The 13,073-nt window shown below is 44.5% G+C and overlaps 1 protein-coding gene across 4 annotated transcripts in view; it reads right to left on the bottom strand.

The window, feature by feature from the left end:
• Positions 1–13,073, bottom strand: part of lama5 (laminin, alpha 5) — a 153,129-nt gene that overhangs the window by 51,852 nt on the left and 88,204 nt on the right. For 3 of the 4 annotated variants that reach the window (XM_028583485.1, XM_028583484.1, XM_028583487.1), the window contains 12 exons: positions 11,646–11,788; positions 11,064–11,167; positions 9,940–10,093; positions 8,555–8,718; positions 7,814–7,922; positions 6,545–6,642; positions 6,181–6,379; positions 5,689–5,815; positions 5,434–5,573; positions 4,969–5,084; positions 4,271–4,482; positions 3,946–4,147 (listed from right to left, as the gene is read on the bottom strand). In XM_028583485.1, the coding sequence (XP_028439286.1) occupies positions 3,946–4,147; positions 4,271–4,482; positions 4,969–5,084; positions 5,434–5,573; positions 5,689–5,815; positions 6,181–6,379; positions 6,545–6,642; positions 7,814–7,922; positions 8,555–8,718; positions 9,940–10,093; positions 11,064–11,167; positions 11,646–11,788 (1,768 nt within the window). Of the gene's footprint in view, positions 1–3,945; positions 4,148–4,270; positions 4,483–4,968; positions 5,085–5,433; positions 5,574–5,688; positions 5,816–6,180; positions 6,380–6,544; positions 6,643–7,813; positions 7,923–8,554; positions 8,719–9,939; positions 10,094–11,063; positions 11,168–11,645; positions 11,789–12,090; positions 12,221–13,073 lie in introns of all 4 variants that reach the window. The other variant, XM_028583486.1, reaches the window with a different exon arrangement.

Consider the following 13,073-nt stretch of genomic DNA (forward strand, 5'->3'; position numbering starts at 1 on the left):
CCTGAACTTGGGGGCACCGAGTCCACCAGTGGTTGTGAACATAAAAGTTGCCGACTGATCACTGACAACGGGTCACCTCATCATGATATGAACACTGAAGGAGGAATAACAGAGGCAGGCGGGCTGATAAACTGCTGTGTTGTTGGAGAAGCAAGGAGCTAACGTTTCCTAATCTACAACTTCCACAGAACACAGACAAGAGTTGGCAAGTACAGCTGGCCAAACACACAGCAATCAACCCAATGAGAGAGTCAGAGCCAAGATCCTGTCACGAGACAAAACGGGCGAGAATTAACTGCCTTTTTAGGTATTTCCAAACAGAGGCTTGACATTTGAGAGCTGAACTTGCTGCCCCCCCAAATATATCACACAGTGGTGTCAGTGTGGGGAGGCTCTTCTTTTGAGAGGGAAAGATGTTGTGCTTCTGATTGCTGCAAAAAAAAAAAAAAAAAACTGCTGGATCCGGAGCCAGAAACACTGTTCCTGAGGCAATAATAATAATAATAATAATAATAATAATAATAATAATCAAAAAAAAAATCAAAAGTGCTTAACATCAGAAACACATGTCATACAATAGAAAGAATGAACATAGAAAACAGTAAAATCTGAAAAGGTTACACAGAAACAAAAGAATGAAATTATCACACCACTGCTACGTATTAAAGGCCAGACGAAACAGATACGTTTTGAGTTTGGACCTAAAAAGAGCTACATCTGTGATAGTGCGAATATCAGGGGATAACTTGTTTAAGAGTCTGGGGGCAGCAACTGCAAAAGCCTGATCACCCCACCGTTTATACCTTGACCTTGGCACTTCTAACACCAGTTGGTTAGAAGACCGCAAAGACCGGCTGTGCTCACGCAGGGTTAAAAACAAAACAAACAATAAAATCTTAAAATCTATTCTAAAACGCACAGGGACCCATTGTAGAGTGTAAAGAACTGGAGTAATATGTGCACGTCTAGATGTATTTGTTAAAACGCGCACAGCAGCATTTTGCACAATTTGAAGACGTGAGATGGAGGTCTGATTCAGACCAACATAAAGAGCATTACAGTAATCCAATCTTGAACTGATAAGAGCATGGATCACCTTTTCTAGATCATGCCTGTTTAGGAAAGGCTTAACTTTAGCCAGGAGATGAAGCTGGAAAAAGCTCATTTTAACAACATTACTGATCTGCTTGTCAAATTTCATGCTGCAATCAAAAGTAACCCCCAAGTTTTTGACAGATGACCTAGTGTAGGATGCCAGAGCTCCCAGATTCAAAGCTGGACCATCTTGCGTGCCTAAAGTACTGAAAATAATACACTCCGTTTTATCTTCATTCAAATTAAGAAAGTTTTCTGAAAGCCACAACTTAATATCGGCGATACAACTAAACAGGGAATTTAGTGCAACGCTGTCATTAGCTTTCATAGGCAAATAGATTTGCAAATCATCTGCGTAACAATGAAATGACAGGTTATGCTTTCCTATAATAGCCCCTAAAGGCAACATGTATAAAGAAAACAAAATGGGGCCAAGAATGGAACCCTGCGGTACCCCACAAGAGAGAGGAGCAGTTGATGAGGAGAGGTCACCAATCATGACAGAAAAAAAACAATGAAGTGCCGAGCCTCTGATGCCTACACAATGTTCAAGGCCAGAGAGGAGGACTGCATGGTCCACTGTGTCAAAAGCTGCCGTGAGGTCTAAAAGCACTAAAACAGTAGGATTCCCGGCATCTACTGACAAGGCAATATCATTATGTACTCTCAACAGTGTTCTAAAACCAGATTGAAATTTTTCAAACACAGAGTTCTGCTGTAAAAAGGCTTGTAACTGTATAAAAACAACTTTTTCCAATACCTTTGACAGAAAAGGCAGATGAGAGACTGGTCTAAAATTGGACAACACTGTGGGGTCAAGATTAGGCTTCTTAAGTAGGGGCCTGACCACAGCATGTTTAAAGGCAGCTGGGACAGAACCTAAACTAAGACAAGAATTTAAAAAAGTAAGAAGACTCGACCCAATGGTGCTATTAAAAACCTCCTTCACCATTCTGGCGGGAACAATGTCTAAGGGACAGTTGGTGGTTTTCATATGTTGTACAACCTCACTAAGTAACGTCAGAGAAACTGGCTTAAATTCCTCAAACACAGCTGAGAAGCAGGTACAAACAACTTAAAATTAGCACTGGCGTTTTTCCTGACAGATGCTATTTTGTAAGTAAAATAACAGAGAAATTTCTCACATGTCATGAATGAAACATCTGTCAGAGCAGAGGTGCGTGGATTCACAACAGAGTTTATCACATTAAATAACACTCTGGGTGCAACTGCCAGCTATGACAGAGGAGAGATGCTGCATCTTCGCCACCTTCACAGCCTTTTGGTATGTGGCTAGACTGTCCCTTAATAAACCCAGTGATACATGTAAATTGTCCTTTTTCCATCTTTGTTCAGCTTGTCTGCAGTGTTGCCTAAGGGCCCTTGTGGTGTCATTTAGCCAAGGGTCTGCCTTAGGTTTAATAGATTTAATTCGATGAGGGGCAACAGAGTCTAGGATTTCAGTGCATGTGGAATGGAACACAGAGAGAATGTTATCTGGGGAAGAGGGAGATACCAGATCATTCTTTACATAAAACTGTGAGCCCACAAACGCAGAAGCAAACTCTCCAGCTGAAGAGGAGGTGATGCAGCGCTGCATAAAAGCTGAGGAGACAGGTTTAATAGCGGATGGTGGAACACTGATCTCGAACCTGATGGGGAAGTGATCTGAGATACCAGTTTCTGTTATTTCTCCAAGTGAAACTGAAAGCCCATAGGAGATGATGAGATCCAAGGTGTGGCCAAGATGATGTGTCGGCCCTTCCACACATTGATTAAGGCCAAAAGAGTTCAAAATTGTTTTAAAATCATGAGCAAGTGGATTTGAGGGACAACACACATGTATACTGAAATCCCCACAAACCAGGAGCTTGTCATATTTAGGAACAACATCAGCTAAAAACTCAGAAAACTCACATATAAAATCCTTGTTGAGATTTGGTGGGCGATAAACAACTGCACACAACACAGGAGAATCCAGGTCAGCCACAAACAGCTGAAGCTCGAAGCTATTATAACAGAGTGCAGGTAATAACCTGCATCTGTACTCCTCTTTGAAGAGAGTGGCCAGCCCACCACCTCGACCTGACGCTCGCGGGGAGTTGAGGAAAGAACAGCTGGGGGGAGGCGCTCCGAGAAGGCGCTGTCATCACCTGGTTTCAGGCAGGTTTCCGTCAACAACAGAAAGTCCAGCGCATTGGTCGTAAAAAAGTCATTCAATATAAAAGTCTTATTTGTGAGTGATCTAGTGTTGATCAGCGGCATGCGAATCGGGCGCCTTTCAGTCTGTTGGGAAGCACGACTGAGCGGGCGGAGATTCCCATGCACGCATCCTCGCTTGGAGCGCTTCCTGTTCCAGCAGCGGGCAGACGGGCCCTCGGAGTCCGGTACAGTTGGCTGGAGCCACCGGTAACTGTGGACCGGAGAACGCTGCAGATTGCAGCCGATGAACTCCGCAGAATTTCCCGGATCGCTGGTGGAGGATGATGCCATGTACGCTTTGAGCCTGACACGTACTCGATTTTTGTGGAGCGGCTGACAGGGCTGACGGCGTAGATAGGTCGGTATGGACGCCAGGAAGGGCGGCCGCGTACCTGACTGACCGTCAGAGCCAGAGATCGGCACTTTCCCAGCAGATGTACATATACTTAAAAGAGTCAGGCGGTCCTACACCAGCAGCAGTGACACATTTGGAGTGACAAACAGTAGAAACAGACAAATCAACAATAATCCCAGCAGAGGTAAGCGGCGAGACACACACAACGGCGCCATCTTTACCCAAGGGAAATGTCGGAAATAATAATGATAATGAATCATTTCATCTGTCTTGTCTATCTTGTCTTGTCGTACCTGCACTGTCCACTGAGGGTGTCACAGTTCACATCGGGGGAGAGGACGCCCGGCCGGGAGCAGTTGCAGACCTCACACCCCACCACTGGGTGGCAGCCAAACGTCTGGGGCTCACACTGGGTGCATTCTGGGAGCACAGTCCTCGGAGGGCAGATACAGTTGCCGGTCACCGGTTCACATAACCTCGTACCACAGTTACAGGCTGGAGGAAAAACCAGGAGACATACAGTTAGTTACAGACTGGTGTTTACTTCAGTAGTCTGGATCGATGGAAGTAGGCCTACATTACAAGGATAATGCTTCAGTCAGCCAATCAGACACTCACGTCTGCAGTTGGGGAATCCCCAGAAGCCCGTGGCGCACATGGAGCAGTCGCGGCCGATAACGTTGGGCCGACAGTGGCACTGGCCACCGAACGGCTCGCAGGTGTCGCTCTGGGCTCCGACCTCGTGGCAGGCGCACGGCATCGCCCCGTTGTTGAAGAAGGCCGACAGAGACACGGCCGAGCCGAGGCAGAACGGAGAGGCAATGGAAGGACTGGGTGGGGGGTGTGAGGGAGGGAGAGGAGAAGAGAGAGTCATTCTTTCACATACTGCACAAGCAAACTGACGTGGACACTGCACTTTTCACTATCTTTAACAATAGTGGTTATTCTTCACTTTGTAATTACTAGAGAGTTTCCGATACAGATACCAGCATGGGAAAAGCCTCCGATACACCCTTGAGTATAGAGCTGTTAAAAGATAATAAAATATATAACACACTGGTAACAGATTGGTACAAATGGAACATCGGAACATCTCTAGTAATTCCTACTGTTGAGTAATCACCAATCGCCGATTAAAGGGCTCCTTTAAAAAATGTCTACTCAACACAACAATCTGAACTCACTGAAAAATATCAAAAATATCATTTTCTTTCTCTACAGATGACAAAAGTGCTTTTTTTCTTTGCTTCAGAAAATGTAATATGAAAAGATTCTTGCATGTTCAGAGCTCTGATGCAAACTGCCGAGATACTGACTTGATGTAGAAGCTGTTCTGGCCACAGTTGCTGATGAAGTCGTAGGATTTATCCAGAGGTTCCTCGTTCAGGTAGCTGGAGCTGTAGCTGGTCTCAGGCACAACCAGCACATAATCCTGCAGAGACACAGCATGGGGGGCAAGCTCCTTTATTTGTTGGCAGAACAGACAGACCAGGAGAAAAGCTCCCAACTAGAAAATACCATGAGGAGCGCGTGGTCGAAGAAGTTTCGCGATTGACCCTCCGGAACGCGTTCAACCCCGACGCAGAACTCCGAAAGGGTCACGCCATAGGAGCGATGGTGTAGCGTTGACGCAGAAGCGTAAAACAGCCTCACGAAGGCAAAAGTTGGCATTCATGATTCATGTGTTCAGAGAGAGAGAGAGAGAGAGAGAGAGAGAGAGAAATATAAAGGAGAAGACAGACTTTACTTTGGAAAAAGACAAAGGAGAAATGAAAGCTTACCAGCCACAGCGTCCTGCCGGCAGGTATCTGCACCGTGAGGAAGACCTCGTGGTCCGTCACGTCCAGGATGATCTGATTCTCCGAGACCAGGACGTTGCGGCAGCCGTACGCGTGAGGACAGAAGGAGGCGTTGGCCTGGCCTGATGCACAAGACAAGACATGGAAACTGGCTCAATCTAGTTCTGCATTTGATATTACGTAGTCATACTTATGCATTCACTCTCAGCGTCATAAGCGCTCGGCACGCGCTCTCACCCTGCCAGATTCGTCCACCGTTGATGTACACCTGCACAGGATAGTTGGCGTGGAGCGGCTGGTGGTAGTGCAGGATGAAGACGTAACGTCCCAGGGCATGGACACGGGTCGAGTACACCGCTGCATTCTGGGTAATGGTGGAAGGTAGGAGGAAGAGATGGAAAAGAGACAAAGATGAAGGCGGTGATGTACATGTAAATGTGCCAGATTGAGCCATGTAGGTAGATTTTCATCTGCAGTCCCTATCAGGTGAATGGGTTTTAAAAGAAAACCTTCAATAAGCTACAGAAATACAACACATACGCATCAAACAAGAACACATACTGTATGCATATCACAACCACTATTCCAGAGCATGACAGCTGGCAGGTTGGAACATATTAAACATACATATTAAATCCTTCCTTTTCCAGTGACTAAAAGGCTCCAAACACGACTCCTGCTCTTACGTCCCTCGTGTTGAGTAACACGTGCGTCAGGCGGCATCCGTACCTGCACTGAATCCAGCCGGACGTGCTGGCTGTTATCTGCTCCGAGGGGGGGCCTGTCACCTCCGGTCCAGGCCGACTCGTCTCTGCGCTGGGGGGGCAGAGGAGGGGCTGGGACGGGCTCCAGCATGGATGAGCTCTGGCCCTCCTTCAGGACCAGCGAGTCTGACGGGGTCTGGAAGCGGGACGGGACGCAGGAGGAACTACACAGACAGAGGAGTAGGAGTTACAGTACAAATACTGTATTATATGCAGCGGTGAAGAAGTATTCAGATCCTTTTCTTCAGTAAGAGTACTAATACCACACTGCTAAAATACTCTGTTACAAGTAAAAGTCCTGCATTGAAATTCTACTTCTGTTCGACTACCTGTCGGGTGAGAACTGTCCATGGGTGCTGATGCAGTGGACTTTAGGTTCCACATACTCCATGGTGAACTGCTTTCTCGGCACCAGGTACACTTTGTGCTGAAGACAGAGAAGAAACACAGTTTTAGTCAGAAGTATGCTCAAGATTGGAGGGGGGGGGTAGGAAGGGGCCATTGTAAGCAGCGTTGATTTATATCTGCTGATAATATGTTGGATTCATGTCAAGACTTTTGAACTTTTGAAAAAACTTTTCAAAATTAACAATAACTTGGAGCCCCCCCTGCATTGACTCTGAGGACCCCCTGTTGAAGATCTATCATATAAATCATATACATACATATATACATATACACTACCGGTCAAAGGTTTGGGGTCACTTAGAAATTTCCATTCCACTCCATTCCAGACACAATACCTGCTGAGATCAGTTGTATTGTTTTTTTTAACCAGGGCAGCAGTTTTCAGATTACATTATTTGCTTACATAATTGCAAAAGGGTTCTCGACTGTTGTAGAAAGAAGTGGCTGAAGAAACACTTGAAATTCATGCTTTTTGGTCTAAACGTCATACCCAAATTAAAAGTGGTACAGCTCCCATATACTTTGACACTCAGAGGTGTGCCTGATATCATTGGAAAGGTGATTGATGTGGGTTTGTTTGTGTATTTGAGAAGTGTTCTATTTTGTAGTTTTTTGGCTTTTTTATTTGCACTTTTCAAATAGAAATAAAAAAACGCACAGACATATTTGTAGAAAAGAATTCATATAAAATCCATTTTTGAGTCTTTTAGCTTCTGAATTTTTTTCTGTAGTAAGCTGAGATGTGGCTAATGCTGTGTTGTCTGTCACCTGTCAGATGTGTTTACAGCAGTGTATTTTAATAATTTTACAGATTTATAACTTGGACAGAAATAAAAAATCTCCATTCTAGCCTCTGTAACTCTAGAATCACCCTGACACAACTTGAGTGTTTCCTTTCCAATGATATCAGGCACACCCCTAAGTGTCAAAGTATATGGGAGCTGTACCACTTTTAATTTGGGTATGACGTTTAGACCAAAAAGCATGGAATTTCAAGCATTTCTTCAGCCACTTCTGTCTACAACAATCGAGAACCATTTTGCAATTATGTAAGCAAATAATGTAATCTGAAAACTGCTGCCCTGATTAAAAAAAACAATGCAACTGATCTCTGCTGGTATTCTGTCTGGAATGGAAATTTCTAAGTGACCCCAAACTTTTGACCGGTAGTGTATGAGTGCTGCTCTCACCAGGAAGAAGCTGGCGCGGTCGGAGATCAGCTGGATCTCGGCGTCAGCGGGGAGAGAGAAGACGGCCACACGGTTCTGTTCATCGATGGCCACAACTCGACACAGGAAGCTACACACACACACACACACACACACACACACACACACACACACACACACACACACACACACAGTGATTAAGAGCTGTTGACATACTTCATAAAGCACAGACGGTAACATTAAACTGTGAAGCAGCTGAGTAACCCAAAGGTTTCATTGCAGCCAGAACAAATATATACAGTTCATCTCCAATTGTCTTCCCTGTTAATATTTTTCAGCCGTTCTTTGGCTTTATCATATCCTCCCCTGTCTAATGGGAAAACGACGGGTGTGAAATGACGCCTGAAATTGTCAACAAGTCATTTTTTTTTAAGGGTTGAGGAGTTCTTGCTTTTAAATTGCTTGTAAAGAGGAGTGACTGTGTAAGAAAGAGATGATAAGATATTTCATTTCTTTTAATGTAAGTTGTGAGGTTGCAGATACCACAACAAACTGGGATGTCCCAAAAAAAAAAAACACTTTTCATTTCTGTGTTGTTGTTGGAGTTGTTGCGTACGCAGTCACGGAAGGCTTGTATCATGTGGACGTGTCGACAGTTATGTTGTCATTACTTAGGATTCCTCATGGGGGCGACAGAAACTACACACTGCAGCTTGAAATATAAGAAAGTCAGTCAGTTAACAGCCCAGATGGTCCTTGTACCTGTATTTGCAGTGCAGCAGGTTGAGGCGGTGCTCGTGGGATCGTGCTCCCGGCGTGTTGACAGCGACAGACAGAGTTTGTGGCAGTTCTTCCTCGCTGGAGTATTCTACCACCAGAACGTAATCACCCGGGGATGGCAGACGCCCGCGCAGCTCGACGCTGATCTGCAGCAAAAACAGGAAAACAGTTCTTAAAACTCTGCTAATACTACATAACAGTTTTGGACAAATGAGCATGAAGCTGAATGGCCTCTCTGAGTCTTCTTTTTTCTAAAACGCAATATACATATTGCACAATAGGGATGTCCTGATGAGCCTTTTTCAGCCCCGATCCCGATCCGATTTTCGAAATATTAAATATCTGCCGATACAGAGTCCCCATTCGATACTTAAAATAACTAAGTAAACAAAGTAACTAAAAGATGTCTTCAGGTTAACACACTTAAAGGACAATTCTGGCGCTAGATGACCCTAGGGGTTAATAACGTGTGTACAGAGTCGATCGTTCTCTGGGATCTGTTTTCATGCTAATCGAATGTGTCTCTAGCTTGAAACAAGCTAGTGCAAAGTGGTGATTAGCTGCTAACGCTAGCTTTGGTATACATGTAGGGACCCTCATTATGCTATCGTGGAAGTGTGGTGCTATTTTGAGCCTTGTTAGTGGTATAGAAACAGAGATTTACCCTCTGCCCTGAAAGCTAGCGTTAGCAGCTAACCACTGGTTTGCACTAGCTTGTTTAAAGCTAGAGACACATTGGATTAGCATGAAAACAGATCCCAGAGAACGGTCGACTTGGTACACATATGTTATTAACCTCTAGGTTCATTTTGTGCCGGAATTGTCCTTTAACTAAGTGTAGATAGCAATTTTGTAAAACTGATATATTTGATCTATTAATGGATAAGGTACCAGCAGGGATTTTGGAAATATGCCTGAATATGAAAGCTCTTCATATTTTTTTGTGTGGATTCATTATACAGGAATCGACATCCATCTACTATGGATTGCTCTGGTATGATATATATATATCATATTTATATATAAATATACTATTATGGTTACTATAGAGAGTGTTTAAGTTCTATCTTTACTAATAGATATATGAATGAATGTTATGTACTTATGCCTGATTTCATGTGGAAGTTGTTGATTGCTGCACAAAAACAGTCCCCTCCTACTAAAGACGGCTTCTCAGGATGTAACACCATTTACCTGAAGATGGTCTAGTACTGAAACGTTGCCTATTATGATCGGAGTAAAGTGATCTGGGTGATTGCTGATAACCATATTGGCTCCAATCGGTTCTTTGGCTCCAAAAAAGCCCGATCCGGTCGGGACATCCCTACTGCACCAAACATGTTCTGTCTCCCTTTCCCCTCTCTTACATCATTGCCACTGCAGACGGCCATGTCAGGGTGGCGCGGGGTGACCCTCTCCGTGGGGCAGGGGCGCGGCAGGTGGTTGTCATGACGGCAGCTGGCATCATTGGCGATGAACGAGGGGAAGGAGTCCAGAGACAGATATCTGTACTGCAGACAACTAGACGGACACAGAGGGAGCAACAGGGGGGCAACTTAAAAGATAGTTGTTTAAAAAGAGGAAGGTGACAGTACAAACTTTGAATTTAAACGGTTTCTTCACAATGTCTGAGTTGAAAACGCAGCTTGTTGTCACGTAATGGGCCCTGTTCATGTTGCAAAGACATTTTAATTGCATTTTGTGTCTGTTATGAGGCACAAAGGCACTCTTTAGAACATGCCCCGACAACTGGCGTTTTAGCTAACTGGGAGCTCTGGCCATTAGCTGCAGCAACTCCAGTTTGCTAGCACCGATTTTGGTCATTTTTTTTTCTTCCTATCGACAGTACTCGGAAACATCTAGCGAACAAGATTCAGGTACAAATCAGACGGATTTCTCCTTTAACTATCTGTACTGTTACATTATCATGCATTAGTGATTAACCACTCAGTATGATGCATTACTTCATTTGCAGGTACGCACAATGCTTCACTAGTGCTTGAGTCCCAGTCATTCAGGAAGTTCCCATTAACTAACCAGTCGTTCCTCATTCGTTCCTCATTTGTTCCTCATGAACTTCTCATTAACTTTCTATTACCTAAAGATTCAATAATACAGTAACTCCCAGTCTGTTTATCAGTAACTAGTCATTAGTGCTTGAGTCCCGGTCATTTAGGAGCTTATTAACTAACCAGTCGTTCCTCATTCGTTCCTCAGTAACTACCTACATTTTTGTGTACCTTATAGACCTTTTTCACGGCAGACATGTTGACATGTCATAGTAGCAAAAGCCAGGTGTATTCAAACCCATTAATGATGGCTGCATTCCACTTAGGAGAGGCCCTGGTATCATGCATGCTGACTAACTGAAATAGCTTACTGTGACACTTGATGGAACTGAGCCATCGTTAAGGTTATCAATTTCAGCTGTGCTTTTCCTACTATGACAAGTCAACATGTCTGCTGCGAAAAAATCTAGGTGCATATTTACTTGTGGCTGGCGTCAGGCGCAGAGCTGTAGGTGCAGGGCTCAGTGACTCGGATCTGCAGGATGGGAGCTTCGTAGTAGGCGCTGGGCAGCAGCACCAGGTAATCCTGAAGGGAAAGCAGAGCAGGGCTACAGTGTTACTGGCTATGGGAACAAGAAATACAGGCAGTTTGTAAACTCATGCTGACATTTGTGTGTTTTGGTGGATTGAATACATGTATTCTGGTCATTATCTCGACAAAACATGAAAATGCTCCACCGGTTGGATCACGTGTCAAACTCAAGGCCCGCTGGCCAAATCTGGCCCCTCGCAGATTTTGATCCGGCCTGCATATCAATTTAGGTTCACAATACATTTTGGCCCATTTAGTTTTTAGTTTTAGCAACTTTTTTGGACTTTTTTAGAGCTTTATGTCGACCAAACTGTAAGTGAGAAGACTATATGAGACATGCAATAATACTTATTTTCCAGTGTGGCCCTTAGTGAAGTTAAGTTTGACACCCCTTTAGCCTCTGACAGTTAGAGGTTTGTATACATGTGTAAAAGCAGATGTGTGTGTGTGTGTGTGTGTGTGTGTGTCTCACCAGTAGGATGCCCTCAGCCTCTATAACCACAGTCCAGGTTCCCGGGTTCAGGACAAACGGCTCCACAAAGTTGTTCTGGGGAACGTTGACAAAGGTCGGCTCCGCACTAGGAGCAAAGACGATCTGTTTGGACTGTTCTGAACCTGGAAAACACACACACACACGCACACAGACACACACAGACACACACACACACACACACACACACACACGCACACACACACACACACACACACAGACACACACACACCGAAAACTACATTAAAATGTAATAAAATTACAAAAATGCTATAAATTAACTATAAATTGTGTTTTAGTTAAGATTAACATTCAACAAATCACAGACAGAAAGGAACTTACACATACATGTCGAGTACTGCTATTTTGTTCAAACACACTCAAACACACTCACACTGATGCTTTGTTGTGATTGGTGGAGACCTACCTCTGCGGTTGACCTGATAGGCTGTTATTTTACCGTTGGAGGTGGCGCCCTCAAAGTTTACATATCTGAGGATGAAGCGAGTCAGATAGACGTCTGCCTCGCTCACATAAACCTGAAGCTTCACTGCAGTCTACAGGGAATGGGTGGCAGAGGGAAGTGTGTGGAGGGGGGGGGGGGGTAGAAGATATGATTAAATCTCTGAACTCTGCACTGATCTGTGGCCCCTGAACGTGAGAGAAGATGGAGCAGCAGAGGCCGCCACCGACAGCAGCTACGAAACCACCAACCAGCACACACATATCCCACCATCATCAGACAGACAGACAGACAGACAGACAGGCAGACACCTGACAGGAACACAGTAGGAAGGACAGGAGTACAAAAAGAAGGAGAGAGCAGATTTCCACCCAGAAATTAAAACCGTGTTCTAATCAAAGTCATACAAATGTCTGTTTTTTTTCCGTTTGGAAGTCGGGGTCAGAAAATCCTCTGGAGAAACATGGATGCTAAGAGAATTTCCTTTTGCATAATTGAAATGTCCTGTAGTCAGTGGTTCCCCCCAGGCGTCCTTGAGGGAGTTCCAGGGGGGGGGCCTAGCTAGATGTATAAAGTATTTTTCTGATCTGTGTCATTAAACATCTAAAAGCAGATGGGGGACCCTGGGACAAAATCTAATCAAATGGGGGTCTGTGGTCTGATTTGTGTCAGTTTAGGGGTCCTTGAAGTGAAAAGGTTGTGGGAACCACTGCATGATGTAAGATATTTAGCAGGAATTGCATTCATGACTTGGAACGTGGAACACAGTTGAAATCCTGAGCAACGCACGAGATCTGGAGCACAGAGACAAGAGGGGAGGAGGTGCAGCTTTCACAGCATTTACTGCCCTGCCTCTGGAGTCAGGGATGGGGGGAATGAGGAAAGAATGAAGAAGAAGTAGTTGAGGCTACATTTACATTGCTTGGTTTTGGTTTTTAAGCACTAAT

Source organism: Perca flavescens, chromosome 7 (genome assembly GCF_004354835.1).
Source record: "Perca flavescens isolate YP-PL-M2 chromosome 7, PFLA_1.0, whole genome shotgun sequence".
Lineage (NCBI taxonomy): Eukaryota > Metazoa > Chordata > Actinopteri > Perciformes > Percidae > Perca > Perca flavescens.